The sequence below is a fragment of the Emys orbicularis genome, chromosome 2, assembly GCF_028017835.1.
Source record: "Emys orbicularis isolate rEmyOrb1 chromosome 2, rEmyOrb1.hap1, whole genome shotgun sequence".
In the NCBI taxonomy this organism is placed as follows: domain Eukaryota; kingdom Metazoa; phylum Chordata; order Testudines; family Emydidae; genus Emys; species Emys orbicularis.
This window is the reverse complement of record NC_088684.1, coordinates 207,081,045-207,099,457: the sequence shown is the minus strand read 5'-3', so window position 1 is coordinate 207,099,457 and position 18,413 is coordinate 207,081,045. Positions and strand designations below refer to the sequence as shown.

The 18,413-nt window shown below is 42.5% G+C and overlaps 1 protein-coding gene across 3 annotated transcripts; it reads right to left on the bottom strand.

Annotated features, from left to right (window-relative positions):
* Positions 1-742: 742 nt before the first annotated feature.
* KBTBD2 (kelch repeat and BTB domain containing 2) lies at positions 743-17,465 on the bottom strand. Of its 3 annotated transcripts, none has more exons than XM_065398903.1 (4): positions 17,421-17,465; positions 9,575-10,104; positions 4,018-4,183; positions 743-3,463 (listed from the first exon to the last, which is right to left on the bottom strand). In XM_065398903.1, exons 2-4 carry the CDS (start codon positions 9,742-9,744, stop codon positions 1,928-1,930), a joined length of 1,872 nt encoding a protein of 623 aa, XP_065254975.1. In that variant the 5' UTR covers positions 9,745-10,104; positions 17,421-17,465; the 3' UTR covers positions 743-1,927. The 3 variants fall into 3 exon arrangements, with proteins under 3 accessions (XP_065254975.1, XP_065254974.1, XP_065254976.1); XM_065398902.1 differs by having other exon boundaries at positions 17,321-17,432; XM_065398904.1 differs by lacking the exons at positions 4,018-4,183; positions 17,421-17,465 and having other exon boundaries at positions 9,575-9,687.
* Between the last annotated feature and the right edge of the window lie 948 nt (positions 17,466-18,413).

The following is an 18,413-nucleotide window of genomic DNA, read 5'->3' as shown; positions in this document are numbered from 1 at the left end:
CCATGCTGGTTTGGTACTTGGAAGCTGCTCATTAAGTTTGAAGCATCTGGTTCATGGGGGATAAGGTTAAACTAACAGCAAAAGAAAATCAAAGGGACAGTGTAAATATTGCTAAGCCCCCAATCTGAAATATTAATATAGGTGCAAATGCCAAACATTAATACTGGATAGAAACTGGTTTATATATATATGTTCTATAGCATGATCTTGAACCACAAGATGATAGTTGTAACCACAGATGCTGGAATTTGAATTTTAACACCAACATTTTAAGAAGCATATCTTGTTTCATGAATGGCTGGAAGAGTCAAGTTACTCTACTGTACCAAAAAACGTACACAGGCAATGTAACCAAAATGGAACTGTTGCTATTAGAATGCATATGTTACTTCTTGAAATTTATACCTTTATTTCTAATTCTACTTATGAAAATCAAGGAGTCTGTCCCCTGACAGTGGGACTTCTGACTTAGCATATTATGGAGATTGTTCCACACTTTTCCTTCTTACGTTTGATAAGCATTATATGGTAATTTGGTGTAAGTAGACATGAATTTACTAATCTCAAATATGTCATCAAGCTGAACTTCCAGTTTCACTGAACAAGTACAGCTTTCAAACATGCATGTCTCATAACTTATCTTAACAGCCCTTAAACAAGCTAACTATCACCAAGCAAACTGCTGAAAAGTAGAGGAATTCATAGCTATACTCTTTCCCACCACAAAGCACACCAAAACTCATTTAGATTCAGTCTTTTTTTAATAAATTAATGTCATTCAAAATACAGTGCCAGAACATGATGCAGCTGAACATGCTAGTAAGGTTGTCATGAAGCACCTGTGTTCATGTTAGATTGGCGGCGCCCCGCTACTGCTAGTGGTTCCTGGGATTAATGCCAGAGCAGCACTAGTCATCTGCTCTCCTGCACACAGCGTACAGAGTATTCCTGAACAATTAGCTCCCCCCCCAAAAAAAGTAAAAAACCTGATAGCTAAGGGATATCTATACACAATCACACTACAGTAATGCTTGTTATTAAATTAACAAAAAATAAAGACCTGGTTAATCCACACTAAAACTTTGTTTTACATTGGAAAAATACATCAGCAGCAGGAAGTATTATACATGAGCCAATGTTACTGTAATACAGAATGTGGAGGCATTTATTGATTAAAGCTCCACACAGACCCGCACTATGAGTGGCTAGCAATTCCTATTGCAAGCCCAGCAATTTAAGTCCACATCTGGTAAACCACCAGCTGCTTGGAAGACCTGTATTCTAAACAGACAGGTATAAGTTAGTGAAAATAGAATACATGCACTTAATACACCTTGACTGAACCTGCAGTCATTTTGCCCTGCATGTTACCATACAAAGGAAGATCTACCCTTCCTACCACAGGTAGATCCATGGGATTTGTTTATTTTTCTTTTAAATGGCGTTACTATACTGATACGGATATTGGTGTTAAGTGCAGCACATTCCATTACTTAGGCCACACTGAAAATTATATAACGAGCACTAAAGTAGAATATCCAGAAATAGTTCAAATATAACTGGAAGATATTTTCAGAACAATTGTGACATACCATCCTAGCAACAATAACTGCTTTTGTGATTTTTCTTGAACTGAAAGACTTCATAGAACTAGAAATTAATTCTTCAGACAGTAGTCAGATGCTTAAGCTCATGATATACATATAGGTTTCTCTCAATTATCAGATAGTATCTCAGATTATGGAAGCATATCTGCTTGTAAAAGTCACTGATTCATACTGAATGACTGCAAATGCTAAGTAGGGCATAAAAATACAATTATGAAAGACAGGTTTAATGTTTCAGTTTCCAGCCCTGTTCTTTCATTAAAGTTTCTATTTCAAGGTAATTGAGCCCAGAAGCAGGTGTGCAGTCTCCAATTTGGGAGCTATACGGGTGGCAGGGTAACCATCTCCCCATCCAGCTCAAACTCATCAGCCCCATCTGGTGAAAAGAGATATGTTGGAGGTTTCCATGGGGACTCTTCAAGGCAAGATGGATACAGCTTTCCTACAGTGCATCGGAAGTCTTTTCCTAAGTCCCAGAGCACACGTTCTGATATATGCTGTCGTAGAGACCACCGATCAAGCTCCAGATCATATTGGTAGGTGGCATACTTGGCTCTCTCATTCATGTGGGTTTCTCGTATGAAGACACACAAAGAATTGGAGATTACAACAGCTCTAACACAAGGGTCAGAATACCGCTTGGCAGGGATATTAGCTGCCATCCTCCATTCATTTTTATTCACATCATAAACTTCCACAGTTACGGAAGACCCATCTACAGTGCTAGTTGGGAGTCTTATACCAGAATTGCTGCCAATATGCAATCCTCCAATATAGAATATTTTGTCACCAAAAGCGGCAGCAGAAGCAAAGCATCTACTAGTTTGTCTCATAGCCATTTCTATCCAAGCATCCGACCTGGGAAAATAACAGTACATCAAGTTGTGGGCCATTACATAAATGCAGTTATGAACCGCTACTGCTGTACTCCACTGCCACGCACAAGGCAATGGGCTTACCATGGTCCATTCATCTTTCTCAGTATCATATCTTTCCACAGTTCTTCTGTTGAGTTCTCCACCTACGCTATCTCCTCCAATTGCATAGATGTATCCTTCACAGCAGACCAAGGATGGCTTTATACGAACAAACAGCATTGGAGTCTTTGGAAACCAAGTGTTTTGCTGTGCATCAAACCAGTAAAAGCAATTCACAGTTCTGAAGGCAGCCTGAAGTTTGCTAGTTTTACTGTGATTGGTTTTTGTGTTTTTCAGAGGAACTTGCCCACCTGCTATATAGATATCATTATCAGGAGTTACAAGTGTTCCAACCTTATGCAAGTCGGCAGGAGGATTGCAAAGCTTGTAAACTTTTTCTGCCTGGGGGCTGTAACAGACAGAAGAGTAAAGACTACCAGGGTTTTCAGCAGCAGCTTCAATGAATATCATCATCTCCTCTTTAGTCATACCAAGTCTTGGTTTGAAAAATTTGGGCATAGATTTGTATAATCCTTGCACTACCACCGATTTATCATTAGGTGGTAATCCTTGAAACCAGGCTCGCTGTGTTACTTCTGAAAGTGCATCAATTCTGATTTGGCTAAGAACGGAGGACAAATACTGTGATCGTGATTCTGTGTTGTATTCCAGCCATAACATAGCAGCTTCACGAACTGTCTCCTCTTTTTCCACATTTAAATTGTCACTGCTTAAAATATCTACCAGTAGATCATGTGACAGTTGCATGAAAGCATCTTGGTGGTACACAGCAGTGAACTTGTGCTCTACCATTCTCTTAGCACTTTGTTTTAACTCTTCACAGCTGAAGAGATCAGCAAAACTTAATAACCGCACACAGTTCTCTGCATTTATTTTTTTAATTAAATATTCTCGACATCGCTGTAACACATCTTCTACCTGTAATGCAAAAAAAAAGAAAAAAGAAAAAAGACGACTTAAGTACAGTAGACAAAGACCTATTCCTTTACCTATAAACAAGATGCAAAAAATACAAAAAAAGGAAGAATACTGCACTGACACTGCTAGTCGCAGCAGGTTTTTGAGCCAAGAACATGTCATTCTGCCCAGAAAGATACATGAAATTTGACTACACAATTTGATTTTTTAAAACGTTGCCATGTTTATCTGACATGAAAATTGTTTAACCCTCTACCTGTTAGTGCATTTTACTTAGCTTCTTACAAAAGTAAAGTGATAGAAATTGTGTTTAAATTCCACTCCTGCAGAAATCATAAAAATAGGTTGGCTGTGGGATTATTCTGGTAATGGCTGTCCACACTAATGTGAACAAACTTGATAGTAATTTTTAAAATTATTCTACCCTTTTTAAAAAAGGAGACAGAAATGGGTATGTAATTGAAATTTAAGGAAAAAATTAGAACCAGATATTTTGGTACAGAGATTGAGCAGTTATCATGCATTTTTACTCAAAATATACATGATGTTCCTACCTGTAAGAAGCAAGCAGTCTCATAAAGCTGTTCTACCGTGCTGTCACTTATTGCCAAGTTACCCGTGTATGCATAAGTTATTATAATTTGTAAAGTGGCTGCATCCACATTCCTCAGATGTACATGTGTTTGTTTACTTTCACTTAGCCCACTCATGAACATGGCCCTGAAGAGAAAAATACTACATTAAGACTGACAAGGACACATACTGTAATCTTAAGTAACTGCTTTTGGTTATTTAGTCACTCCAACCACAAAAGAGAAAGACACCTAAAAATTTGTCATCATTTCATTTAACTTTAAAAATTCCTAATGTGATTTTCCATTTACATTCATGTAGTACTTACCTTAGATCACACAGCATTTAACATAAACGTTTTAACAAAGTTTTTTCAATTATATTAGTAACTTCAGTGTTCTCTATACATGAAAATATAGTACTCAATATTTATGTAAGCTACCACCCCATTTTTACTCCTGGGGGAATTCTGCACCCAAAAAATTCTGCAACAAAAAATTAAAAATTCTGTGGTCAATATTTTAAAATTCTGCAAAATTTATATTTTGTCAAAACAACAATAGAATCACATCAATTTCAATTATTTTTAGTCATTTCAAAATGTTTTTTGATAAATAGATTTCTTACTAGGCATATTAATACAGAACTGAGTAATAATTCATTTAAACTACAATGCAGAACCATATTTTCCCCACCCCTCAGAAGCAGTGCAAAGGCTTGAGGGAGTAGGGGTACGTCTACACTTACCGGAGGGTCCGGCGGCAGGCAATCGATGTTCTGGGATCGATCCCGGAAGTGCTCGCCGTCGACGCCGGTACTCCAGCTCGGCGAGAGGAGTACGCGGCATCGACGGGGGAGCCTGCCTGCCGCGTCTGGACCCGCGGTAAGTTCGGACTAAGGTACTTCGAATTCAGCTACGTTATTAACGTAGCTGAATTTGCGTACCTTAGTCCGAAGAGGGGGCTTAGTGGGGACCAGGCCTAAGGGAGGAGCAGAGGGAGAAGGAAGTAAATTGCTGGGAAGGAGCCTGGGTGTGAACTTGGAGGATTGTTGGGTGTCGGTGGGAAAAGTATGGAACAGATTTTTTTGAGAGGGGGCGGGGAGGGATTGTTAAGGAGCTTCCCCTGCAAACCCTGGCTAACCCCTAGCCTCTCCCATTCAGTCAGGCACATCTGCCCGTCCCCATGTGTTCCTGCACCCCCATCCACGTCTCTCTCCATCCGCACTCAGACACCTACTCCCCTCCATCCCCATTTGGCCCTTCATTCCCCCTCCCCATGTGTCTCTGTGCCCCCACCCAGCCACTCCCCTGTCCCTATGTGGCTCTTATCCCCTCCCCATGTCTCTGGTCCCCCACTCAGCCACCACCTATCCCTATGTAGCTCTGCACCCCCTCCCCCATCACCATGTGGCCTGGCACCTCCCTCCCCCGTGCCTCCACTCCCATTCAGCCACTGACCCAGTCTGTCCTCCTCCACTAGCCCTTATGAGCCCCTGACTGACACCTCCCCCACCAGCATCCCACGCTCTCTCCATAGCCCATGGCCTGACCTGGCCTGACAGGCACTGGGAAGGCAGGCAGGCTCTCTCTCTTTCCTAGCTGGCCAGGAGCTGCTGCTGTGTTCTATTGCCACAGCACCCTCTGGTGGGCAAAAGGGTGAACTGCAGCAACATTTCGGCAGAAGCTTTTTTTCGCCGCAAAAAAATTAAAAATATGCATGGCTCATTAATTATGTACATGGGCAGTAGTGCAGAATTCCCCCAGGAGTACATTTTAAACCATAAGCAGGGACTGACGTGACATGGTTGCATACTTGGCCAGAAAAATGGAGAAATATTTTACACTGTCATCTTACAACAAGGACAGACGCGTTCTCCAGCAGAAGTTGCTAGAAACAAATGCAGAAAATGCTTCCTGAAAAATACATGTGGTTCTGATTTTGTTTTTTAAAGAAACTCATATGGCTCTACCTTTTGCATCTTATGTAGGATACATAAGAACTTACGTTAGGGTCAGGGGCACAGAGGGTGCTTGGGTTGATAGAAGGGTATAACTGCCTTCCATGTAAGTCTTTACCATTTGTTAAATACAGTGGACTCTTCAGATTTGGAAGTCCGGCATACATTTTTTCTGCCATTTCCCCCTCCCCCCGAAATCAATAACTGCATAAGTCCCTTCCCTAAGGCTGGAAGGTCAGCTTTAAAGTTTTTAAAAAGTGAAATACAATCACAAAAGAGGATGATTTTGTATCTTTCTTTATATATATAATACATACCACTTACATTACTTGCCTAATTTAATTCTGACAAGTGTTGTAAGCACCACAAGTGCTATGCTTTGTTATTGTATGCACTGGCAGCTGATGAGACAAGAACTTAAGAGTTCTTTTATTAAATCAGTATTTACAACAAAAGTGTATAATTTTGCTTATGCACAGTTTAGCATTAAGGGTAGTATTGAAAACTTGAATATGTGACTGTTTCTTGTCTTTAATGTTTAGATCAACCTTATCTTTGCATTACAAAGATTTGATTTAAGAGACTATTTAAAATGAAAGCCAAGAAGAAGAAAATAGGGAAAGAGTGACACCACCACAAAATGTGACACCCCTTCCATACCCAGTGTCCAACTTCCCATTCTAATATACAAACCAACCACATCTTAGAAAGAGGTCGGACGGCATATTCTAATCTAATACTTTGAGGGCTTTCATAGTTTCCAACACTGGCATCTTGTGATTACTAGCCATCCACAATTTGTGTCTGACCAAATTTAATGGCTTGTTATTTCTAGAATTGCTGGAACTCTGGAGCCAGTTACAAATACCATCTGAAAACAGACAGAAGCCTTATTAGTAGGGCTGTCAAGCGATTAAAAAAAATTAATCGTGTGATTAATCACACTGTTAAACAATGATAGAATATCATTTATTTAAATATTGTTGGATATTTCCTACATTTTCAAATATACTGATTTAGGACTACCAGTACGGTAGTCCTAAATCTGCAAATCAAAAATCTGCCTTTCCTCCTCCACTAATAGCAGGCAATGGGTGGGGTGTGATGAGCCCCGCACTGAACCCCCAATCTTTCAGAAGCCAGAGAGATTCTAGGGATTTAAGTATCTAAACAACCAGAAACTGAGTCCATGAGCAAGTCTCAAGGACAGCACCTTGTTATAATTTCCTTTTCCAGCAACTTCACTATGAGAAAGAGAAAAAAAGATTTCTCATATGCAGATTCCCCATCAATTTTTGGATAGTAAATTTAGTCCTTTTAGGTAACTAAGCTTTTTGAATCCTGCATGTGACTGAACAGCTCTCAAGGAAAGGAAAGATCAGAAGTTACAAAACAAAACCCATTATATTCTGCAGGTGTAAAACAGTTGATCTAGAAGTTAAAGGGGTACAAGTAAACAATGGGAGGACGTAGAAGACATTGCAGGAAAAAGGCAGACACATGAAAGACAAGATTGGTGGTATATTGCATTTAAAAATATTTATAAAATAGATAAAATGTACATATATTTTACCCCTTAAAATTGTTGTGCCTCCTTAAGACATTTCCCTTGCAACCAGTAATTTTCACTGTGGATAATAAGCTTGTTTTTCAGGCTAGAGGCGGTTTTATTCAAGACAATCTTAATTTCAAGACTAGGGTCTGTTTCCTAATCACTTAGAAAAATATCACTGTACTTTATTCCAGTGGACAAAAAAACCTCCCACACCACTTTTCCCCCTTCATAAATCAGCTAGCTGAGCAATAGGGGTTGGGGAAGAAGTGGAAGACACTCCTTTAGAGTAGTTTGGGATCTGATATTCCCATTTTGTTAGGAAATATAAGCCAAGATAAAACCATGTCAGGCTGCGTATATGAGAGAGCCAAACACTTCGCAACTCACCAAGACTGCCTCTGACTCCCACAAAGAGAGGGAAGCAGTCACCAGCAGATTTTGTTGCGGCCATGACAGCCTCCAAAGCATAGGCAGAGATCACAAGGAGCAAAGCAGCAGCTCCTTCCTGCAGTGCCCAGCTGTTGTGCCTGAATAGTTGTTACCAAGGCCAGTGAAATGGGCTGCCTTGGTGTTTACACTGGGAGCTCTGGGCAGCTCCTCTGGAGACATGTGGGGCCAGTGTGCGTGGCACAGGAGGCAGCTCGTCAGTGGAGGCAGTTGCGGCATTCAGTTGCCAAGGCATTCCCCTGGGCAGCTCCCCTGCTCCCGACTGGCCAGGGCATGAGGAGCTTGGGACTCCGCAGGTGGCTGGTAAGTTCCCGACCCCCAGGGCAGGCTCTCGTGAAGGGCCATGGGAGGCAGTGACAGAGAGAGAGTTGTCAGACCGGCCACCAGCAAGGGTTGGTGGCCGCACGTTAAGGCCACCAAAAATTTTGTTATGAGAACCCCTATGCTATAGAATACTCCAGAAGCACATCTTCAGAGATCACTGCCATCTTTGCCTCAAGTGCCAAATGTATAGAACAGTGGGTTTTTGGGGAAACCCAATTCTAGCAAGCTATAAAGAAAGGAAGGATGCTTGTGACCCCCATGTTGGGAACCAGTGATACAGAAGATCCAAGGTCATTACTAACTTATCAATCAGTTCCAGACTCTAGTTTCAAGGCTTTCACTTCCAGGGCCAGACAGGCAGAAAAATGTTTCAGTGGCATCAACGTGCATGACTAAGCCCTGCTCCAAAACCCCAGTATAGATTAGTTTTCTAAAACTAGGCATGGAGAAATCCACAAAGATAGTATGAGAACTAACAAATGCACCTAAGAGAAACCCCTTTTAAGAGGGTAAACACAACAGGACCTAGTGGATTTAAAAGTTCACTAGCACCACAGTAAATAATTGGATAGCACTGGCACTGTAAGAATCTCAGGATTAAAACAATGCTTAATCCTCCATCCTGGTGGGGGCCCTCTTTGAAACCCAAAGCAGAGGTTCTGGCTTCTGCAGTGCCTATTTTTATTATCCAGCTCAAAACATGAAGTTGTAAGATTCCTCAGAAATCCCTGCATTTAAAAGGAGAAGACACTTGTTCAAGGAGCAAAGAGAACGAGGAGCATGTTGGGGGAGGTGATATGGGGACTGTTTCCTCTCAGTAGGGAATCCCTACTCACCTGAGCCTATTTTAGAACCATGTCAACAGAAAAGCAAGACATTTAGTATATGTCCTATCTGGAAAAAGCTGTTCCACATGCTGGAGACAGGAAATGAACTGCATTACACAGCCTGAACTAACCCCAGAATGGGGCTGTTGATCATAAAAAATTATTTCCTTTCTCCAAATGCTGGATGGCGATGCAGTGTCTTTGGCTGGAATAAGTCATAAAATGCTAGAAAACCCTACTTTGACCTTTCAATGTTACTATTACTTGAAATATTTAAGAGCTATACTATTCACTTCAGATTTCCAGCACTAAATCTTTAAATTGTTGGGCTGTACATTCATTTTTAACTATGTACATCTAGCATTGCTTACAAAACAGTACAATATGTCTTTACCTGAATGAATGAATCATGATTTGAACACTTACCTGAAATAAGAGCTGCATGTTGCAAGAACCATCTTATGGCAGGGGAATTCAGTGCCCTCAACAATCAACACAATGTCAGTTAGCAATTGCTGTTCATAGAACAATTTTAACTGCTCCAGCAAGGATACAGCATATTCGGCATTGATCTGCCTTTCATCCTGAGTAGACATGACTGTATTCCATTAATATTTCCAGGACTAGATTAGAGAGGCAAGGATCTTTCTGCAGGAGAAAGGTCAAATGAATGTTTCTGGCGTAACAAGAAGAAGAAACTGCAGGAGCTGTTTGTAGCCTTTAGCAATTATATCGATACATTAGGCACTGTTATCTTAGACTGCTGCATCAAGAATGTTTCAGACTTCAACCTACTACTAGGTCATCACGCATTGATTTGGTGTCACAATCTGTTCTCTCGAGACTTTTTCAAGAGTATTTGCAGAGCTCCTGCTGAGATTTGAAATGGCGCAGCACATTAATGAGCAAAAGTGAGGTCTGAGGTAGATTTCGTGGAAACATCTCATGATCAGTGGCTGCAAGCAAGAAAATAAAATTGGTTCACAAATTAGTACCTTTTAAAACCACAATTTCTTCTTTCACAGTTCTCCTGCCTAAAATGGTTGCCTTGAGTACACATTATTTGAAATACAATTTTAAACATCACACACATTTCTAGAAAGATACTGAAACAAGTGCAAAAATATCTAAAGGTTAAAAATAAAGAGAAAGGCAGAACAGTTTATACATGATTTTTCTTCAAGTTAAGGATCCTAGATCTATGAAATAGAACAGAAAAAATAAATTTTATGTCAATACAACTACAGCTGAGAAGTGAAAATCAAAGTCAGATGACAAAGTTAAGGTTCACTTGGCAACATTGCATATTTATGACTGTATTCCTCTCTCAGAAGTACCTTACATTAAATCATGTCTTATGCTCTTCACTGCTATTTACAACCATACTGGGGAGAGGATGGATGGGGAGGGGAGCTACACAGGTACGTATACAACACGCTGCTGAAAGCAGCATGCAGCATAGCCATACCTTTAGATTATACCATTAAAAGTTTAACACACATCAACAGAAACTAACTTTGGAATTAACATGCATTTCTGTGAATGTACCTAAGGCTGTTATAGTTTAAGTGTCACTCAAATACCAAAGCAAGGTGTGGTGATGTTTTTGTTTGGGGTGAGGGGGGTGGGGAGAGAGACAGGAGACAGAGAAGGGTAAGAGAAGAACTGTTGTACTAACTACTTCCTGTGCTCCTAGACACTAACATGAACTGCTAACTTGATACAGACTTTCAAGTTTCTAGTGAACTTAAATGTGGAAGTCACCAACAGATGTAAAAGCATAGCAGGGTTCTGGGTCAAAAAGCAAAGGCGTTTCATGTCAAGTCACAGCTTACATTATACCAAATCAATATACTCTACTGCTGTATCAACCTAATGAGACTTCTACCCCAGTAGCTAATGTATAGTATGTCTTAATGCACCGCCTAATCCTTTTGAAAATCTTCCTGCGTTTCAGGGCTGGGGAAAGCTCTTCACACAGTTCCTGGAAAGTGGCCTTACACATTCGAGAGTTCTGCAGCCACTGCTTCTCATACCATAGCTGCATAACGATGTGGTCTCACCAGTCAGTGCTTGTTTCCTGGGCCCAGAAATGGCGCTCAACCATGTCAAGGTAATGCACGACTGTTGCCAGCAACTGTGAACTGCTCCGCTCTATGTCCTCAAGCAGGGCTGCTTGCATGGCATCACATTGTTCCGTGCAGTGCCTCCTGTATCAGCTGTGTAAATACTGCAGGATAAGGCAAGGTGTTTGTAATGCTTACAACAGTGTACAGCTGATCGAGGACTATGCTTATCGTGCTATGGCATCAGAGCAGGTAACCCACGCTTATGAAAAAAAGGCATGAAAAAGGCTTGGTTTGTTTGCCATTGCTTTCAGGGAGGGAGGGAGGGAGGAAGTACATTATGGGATGCTAACGCCATGTTCCCATAGCCACCTGTGCCATTGCAAGTCCAATCCAAAATTCCACTCAGCTACGTGCACTGTAGGATAGCTACCCACAGTGCAGTGCTCCATGCGTCGATGCAAGTCCTGTTAGTGAGGATGCACTCCGCTGACAAAATAAGCATAGTGTGGCCACGCAAGACAGAGGCTCTATGCTAATTTACATGAAGTCGACTTAACTAATAACGTCTACACTACAAAGTTATTAGATCTATCCAAATAACTCAAAGCCCTACTGACATTTAGTGTCTAGAGCCTAGTTAAAACCCTGGCTAAGAAATAAAGTTTTGATGAGAACACCGACAGATGGAACAGTCTGATTCAGGTGAGAAACTCCAGTACCACCTCTGTTATAAGTCTGAATGAGAACAGATGACCACTTTTTCCATTCCCACGGACAGTGGTGAAAGAAACAACTAGCCATTAAAATAATACAACTCACTATTCTAATATATTTTAATTTAAAATATCTTTAACAGGCAGAACAAATCATGTTTTTAAGGACTCAAAAGTCAAGTCTGTTAATTTTCACATCACTAGGTTAAGGTTCCATGAAAGAACTGGTTGTGTGCCAAGTAGTAAGATTTCTGAAAGGTCTAGTTGAGGGTGGATGATTGAAAGCCAAACCTATGCAGTGGCAAAAGATACATCAAAAGACCGGTGAACCCGGGAGAAGACAAGTTGAACCTGGGAGAAAAACTATCAAACACTTAAACAACATAACCTTGATCACTGTCAGAAATGATCTGAAGATACTTTAGAGGTCAGTTGCAGAAAACGTATATGAAGACTGTGAACCACCTATGAAATATCAGATCAGCGTTGGGCTCCCCGGTTTAGAGCAGATGGTCAGTCTGAAATTAACTCCCTTCAACACTGTGTGGGAGTTCCTTCCAGAGGGCCATGAGAATCTCTGAAGTACTCAGCTCCCATGTTGTCCACATCTGGACTGAATTTTACTGCCAATGTTGGCAGTTTCACTCTGAGATGTGCATAAAATGTTATATTTGTGGAAGAGGCCAGGAGTCCCACTATCCTCTGGTGGGATCACACAAGCTTAGAATTCTTCTTCGGGAGGACAACTCATTAAGAGTCCATGAATTTCAAGAAAGTGCCCATGACCATGGGAAAACCAGGATAGCATATGTAAAGAAGATGCTTTACATAAGTCAGGACACGCACGAGCATCATGTTTATTGATTAACATCTCATGGCCAGTCATCTAATTATATAGTAGCTCTCAATTTGGCACAGTATCATTATCCCTATTTTACAGATGGGGAAACTGAGGAACAGAGTGATGCAGCACCTTGCTCAAGATCATCCAGCAAGCCAGTGGCAGAGGTCTCCTGAGTTCCAGTCCAGTGCTCTATTCACTAGGCTACACTGCCTCCCTATGCATGAAGGCCTTTAGAGGTAAAGCAGCCACACCTGATACGCTTGGTGTAACTAAGATCAAAAAGACTGATAGTGGACATTCCCTAGGAAAAAAAGTATTTTCCATAATTTTTTCCAATAGCTATATAGAAATAGATATCTTAAGTTTGAACGGGAAATGGGCATGGATGATGGAAGCTAGCATTACAATATGTGGAAGTTGACCTTTCTGAAAAAGCTGCTCTGATTTTGGAGAGACAATGGGACAAAAAATCTTTTTCAGTAGAAGGACAATGAATAAGATTATCCCCTATGTCCAACTGGGACACCTGAATGGCCCAACTCCTTTAATGAGGAGTCTTTTTCTGATCTGCGTCTCTGTGGTCTCATGACAGGAATACCTAAAGAGGCACTGGTGGGGAAGAGTTGAGAGGCTGGAGTGGACTGGATAGCATATTCAAGCAGAATTATCTCAGTTATCCACTGATCCACAGCAGTACCACATCAAGCTGCAACAAAACCAACCAAGTGACAGGATGTATTAAAAATAAGTGATTTTTTAATTTAAAAAATCGACTACACTTTTCTTTTAAAAACTGCTTAACTTTGAAGTTATGACAACCTATGTTAAGACCTAATTTATTAAAATCATTTAAATTAAAGACAGGTTGCATCAATGACCTCTCAAACTTTAATGAGTTAAAGGGTACTGCTTTTTTAATTATACCCAGAACCAGGGGAAGATATTTAACTTTTGGTGATCAACTCAAGTTATATAAACACATCACACTGTTATGGATGGCAGTAAGTGTCTGTTATTTTCAATCTTTATAATGGACCAAGTGCTGTGTTGAACAGAAAAATATTTGAATTTATTACTTTTGGTTTCAGTTTAGGTAGCAGATGCAGAGAAAATATTTTCTTTGTTTGGACAAGTTCAGTTAAAGTTGAGTAATAGATTGGGAGTTGAAAGAGCAGGAAAGCTTGTTTTCCCTCTTCTAATGTATGAATAAAAACCAGGTGGGAGAGGATGAGATCTACTAATTCTAATAACTTGAAAAACATGGCGAGCCAGATTTTTAAAGGTATTCTAGGTGCCTTAAACATACGCATAGGCGATTTCTCAAAAGCACCTATTCATATCTTTAGGCACCTAGACACCTTTGAAAATCTGGTCCAGGGTGACCAGGAACAGTCAATTCACTAACTACAATGAATACCTCCTCTTCTGCTTAATAAATCAGTTTTAAAAGCAAAATATGTTTTGATCAGCTTAGGTTTTTCTTATTATCCAGCACAAATGAAATAATTAAAATAAATTTCAGTTTTCCATTTTTAATAGAATTCCAATTTTCATCCAAATGCAGCTCACAAATAAGCAAAAAAAAAATCTAGTAAATAAGTATGTCATTTGCCATCTTCTAACAAAATTTAAGAGTTATGTGAATGAATGTTGAGCTACATAACTGCTTAAATAAGCCTGTATAGATACTGTATCCTCCTAGTACACAAAGTACCACCAAATTTGGTATAAAAGCTATATTTAGTTGCAAATCAACATGCTTTAATATAGTTATACCAACCAATAAGAATGAACCTCTCAAGGAAAATACCTGAAAAATGCAAATGCTAAATAAGATTAAAATTGATCATTTAAATTAATCAACCATCCCAAGGGATCTCCACGACAAAAAATGGAACATAGGGAGAAGCAGAAGTTAGAACTAGCTCTGGACTCTTGGGCAACATGTCAAACATGCAGCCTCGCCACTGAAAAATAAATAGGTGATTGATGAAGCAGTTCCATTTCTTATATGTTTTCCTCTGCCAGTTCTGATGCTGCCATGGCATCAGTTCTTGTAGAACTGAGTCCTGAAACCTGAAGACACTAGGTAGATTCTGATACTGAAGGAGGGGGACATGGAGGTCCAAAGACCTAATATTGGACTTTTGAGACGTCATGAGAGCCAGAATATCTGAAATATTATACACACTGCTCTTAAGACATACTTGGACATTACACAGCGGTTGCCAGTTTCTTCGCTGTCTTTTTCTTCTCCTCCTGGAGGAGGTTTACTAGAGAAAATATCTCTTCACAAACATGAAAACAGGAGAAAACTGACAGCTTGGCGACTGGCCACAGAGACTACATCAAGAGGAGACTTTCTATCTCCAAAAGTGAATCTTCTTAGCATTCTTATCCATGGCTAGATCCAACCTGCCTAGGGACTTATTTCACAGACTGCTGAACACCACAGAGTCAGGGATGTCCTTAGTCAGATCTGGCAGCCCATCATTAATGGGGAAAATTAATTTCTCTTTCCTCAAGCTCTAGGATATTAACAGCCAGTCTCTTCTTGGCTAGATGAAGTTTTCAATTCCAGAACCTCCATCATAGATCTTAACTTCCGGAACTGTCTGAAACAGTATGGTGGTGAGACAAGAAATCCAAACATCTGAGTACAGAAATTCATTAAGATTACCTTAAACTTTGCCCTCAGTGATGTCCTGGAAAAGTAAGAAGATTGAAAACTGTATCTTACCCTCCCCACAAATGACCTCAGATTGTAAGAGCTAAAATAATTTAACAGCAACTGCACCAACTCAGGTCTTCTTCACGGTCATACAGCCCAAATTAAAAAACTCACCTTAGCAGAGTGGAGTTTGCTATTTGTTTAGTGGCCCAATCTTGTAAGGTACTGAGGGTAGTACTCAGCATCTTGCAAAATTGGGCCTTGTGAGTCCATGAACCGAACAATTATCCAAGTATGATTAGACAAGAACTAAAGTGTCTCCATAAGCATGCCTTCTATAACCAGATCAGGTTATATGACTTGCAGAGATAAAATTACCTTAATACTTAATATGGAATTGTCAAATGCTTGTTTCTTGATAATTAACATTCAGTATAAATTTCCTGACTTTTTAATAATGAGCTAACTGCTTAACTACAACATTCTTGTAAGGATCTTTACCCTCATATCCTCTCAGCCTTAATGTAGTTTGAATAGGAATAACCCTACTTGCTCTCCAGTCGAGCCTTCCCAAGTACATTTCTGAAGTAAAGAGACCAATGGAAATTTTAAAAATAAATCTTTTGGGCTTTCATTATATCACAAAGCAGCAAAAAAAAAAAAGAGAGTCAACTTTTTTTTGGCTTTGCAGCTCACTTTATAAAAATATAAGAATTAGAAAAACAGATATTGTTATAAATCATAACCAAGTTTCAATTTTTTCAAAAGCAGTTAGTGCATGTGTCCAATCATTTTCTGTCTGCTAAAGGGAAAACTCAAAAGCCAAATGCTTAAGATGGGGAAATAATTTGCACATGATGGAAAACATCAAAACTAGTCTACATCTTGTACTAGGCATATTGTATGTTTAAGCTGTGTAGCCGCATCAGAAAAGGAAGCAGTATGTTATATTAAACAGCAATCAATAGAAGCCCAGCTAAAGCTGAAAACTACTAGTAATCCCTCAAGTTATCCTACACTTGAGCACTGAAGGAGGCTAGAAGTCACCGCAAGCAGCAGTACTGTGCATTGATGCCTTTCGATGTAATGCCGACTCCAGGATCGTTTGGACAAGAAAGCAGCGCCATTACCTCCAAGCGCCCTTCGCCTCAAAGGCTCCTATCACAACTTTACATCCCAGAGGTTCTACAATCAGAGTTTCACATCCTCCCCACCCGCTCCGGACAATGGGCATCAAGTGCAGGGCACCCTGCTGCGCCCGGCCCATTGCGACGCTGGGGGGTTGCGCAGGCACCGCGGAGCCCATCCGTCGTGAACCTACAGCCGACCCGCTAATGGCAAGGATCCCCCGAGGGGCCGGTCCCGTCTCTGGGCGCAGCGGCGGCAGAAGAAGGGGAAGACACACGAAGGCCCGACACACACTCCGCCCCCCGGGGCCCGCCGCGCTGGGAGCCGGGCGGACGGGCGGGGGCGGCCCCCTGTCTCCCCCGAGCTGGCTGCTGTTACTGCCGGACTGTTCCGGTGCCCCTCGCAGCCGCAGCGCCGGGCGGGGACACACCGAGACTCCCGGGGGCCGCACCCAGCCACAGGCCGCACAGAGCCGACACGGCAGCGGCGCGGGGAGCATCGCCAGAGGGCCCGGGAAGGGAGAGGGGAGGGCCCTGGGCAGAGCCCGCGGGTTACTCCCCGGCACTCAGGAGCCGCTCGCACTGCACAGGCCGCGGCGGAGCGGACGCTGCCCGAGGGCTGGGGGGGGGCTCGGTGCTGCGCGGCGGCAGGTCCGCAGCCTCCTTTCTCCTTCCCTCCCGTGGTAGGGGGAGGGGGACAAACGCAGCCGCCGCCGCGTCCCCCTCCCCACCATTTGCCCGGACAAACCTCCGGCTGCCGATTCCTCTTCAGCCTCAGCGCCCGCGGGGAAGGATCCGGACAAACCCGGGCTGCGGACGGAGGCGGTCGCGCGCGCGTTCGTTCTCACCTCCTCCCTCAACGTCCGTTAAGATCGGCGGCGGCGCGCGCCCCCGCCATCATGCGCGCGCTCGGATGTGGGCGGCAGGGAACTCGAGCCGCGCTCCCCCTGTCCCGCCCTTCCGTTCCTCGTGCACATGCGCGAGAGAACGCCCTCCTCCCATCCCTTTCGCGCAGGCGCTGTTTTTCATGCGCGCCGGGCTGGGACCCAGGCGACTGACGCTGCTGTTGACCTCCGGAAACCGACTGCTTTGGGAGAGTGTGCAGAAGCAGGGAGATACGGGCAGTTCATTGCGGGGGTTGCTGGGAGGGAGGAGGTCACGAGAAGGGACGAGTGCGCCTGCGCTCAAATCAAACCGGCGGGCGGGGTAGGGCGGAGAGAGAGGAGAGCGGAGGGCGCCCCCTGCCGGCACAGAGCGTTCACTGTAGCCCTGTAGCAAGCGCGTGACGATGAGGTTCCCGCCTGCCAGCCTCCGAGCCCCCCATCTTCCAGCCCTACCTGGGCGTCTGGCTGCGCCGCCTCCGCGCCGCTCCTACCTCCCCTCGCTTGTCTGGCGCGGTCACATGATGCGCAGCGGGAAGGCGGGAACCTGCAGGGGGAGCAGGGGAGTGATAACTGGGGTGGCCTGGAGAGAAGAGGAAAATCCCCTACAGTGATGGCCCGAGGATGAAAAGATCATGAGCTGGGCTTTAAAACCATCCGATTTTTCAAAATAATAAATGTTCGGTGCTCTGTGTCTGCCCTCTAGGGTTTGAGCCTTCAGGCTTCGCATTTTCCAGCTTTCCTTTCTACCCAGAGGAGAGCCAGCAATTAATTTACTTTGGAAAAGGAAATGGAAGCTGAGAGTCTTGCATGATCACACGACTCCAGGAGTTGGGGCTTAAAAAATATCCTGAGACTTGTGGTCAAAACAGCTGGAAACACCGCAACTAAGGGAGAGAGCAATCCAATGGGGAGGTGTGAGCAGAGTGAAATCATAGCTCCTGCCCATACAGAGCTCAT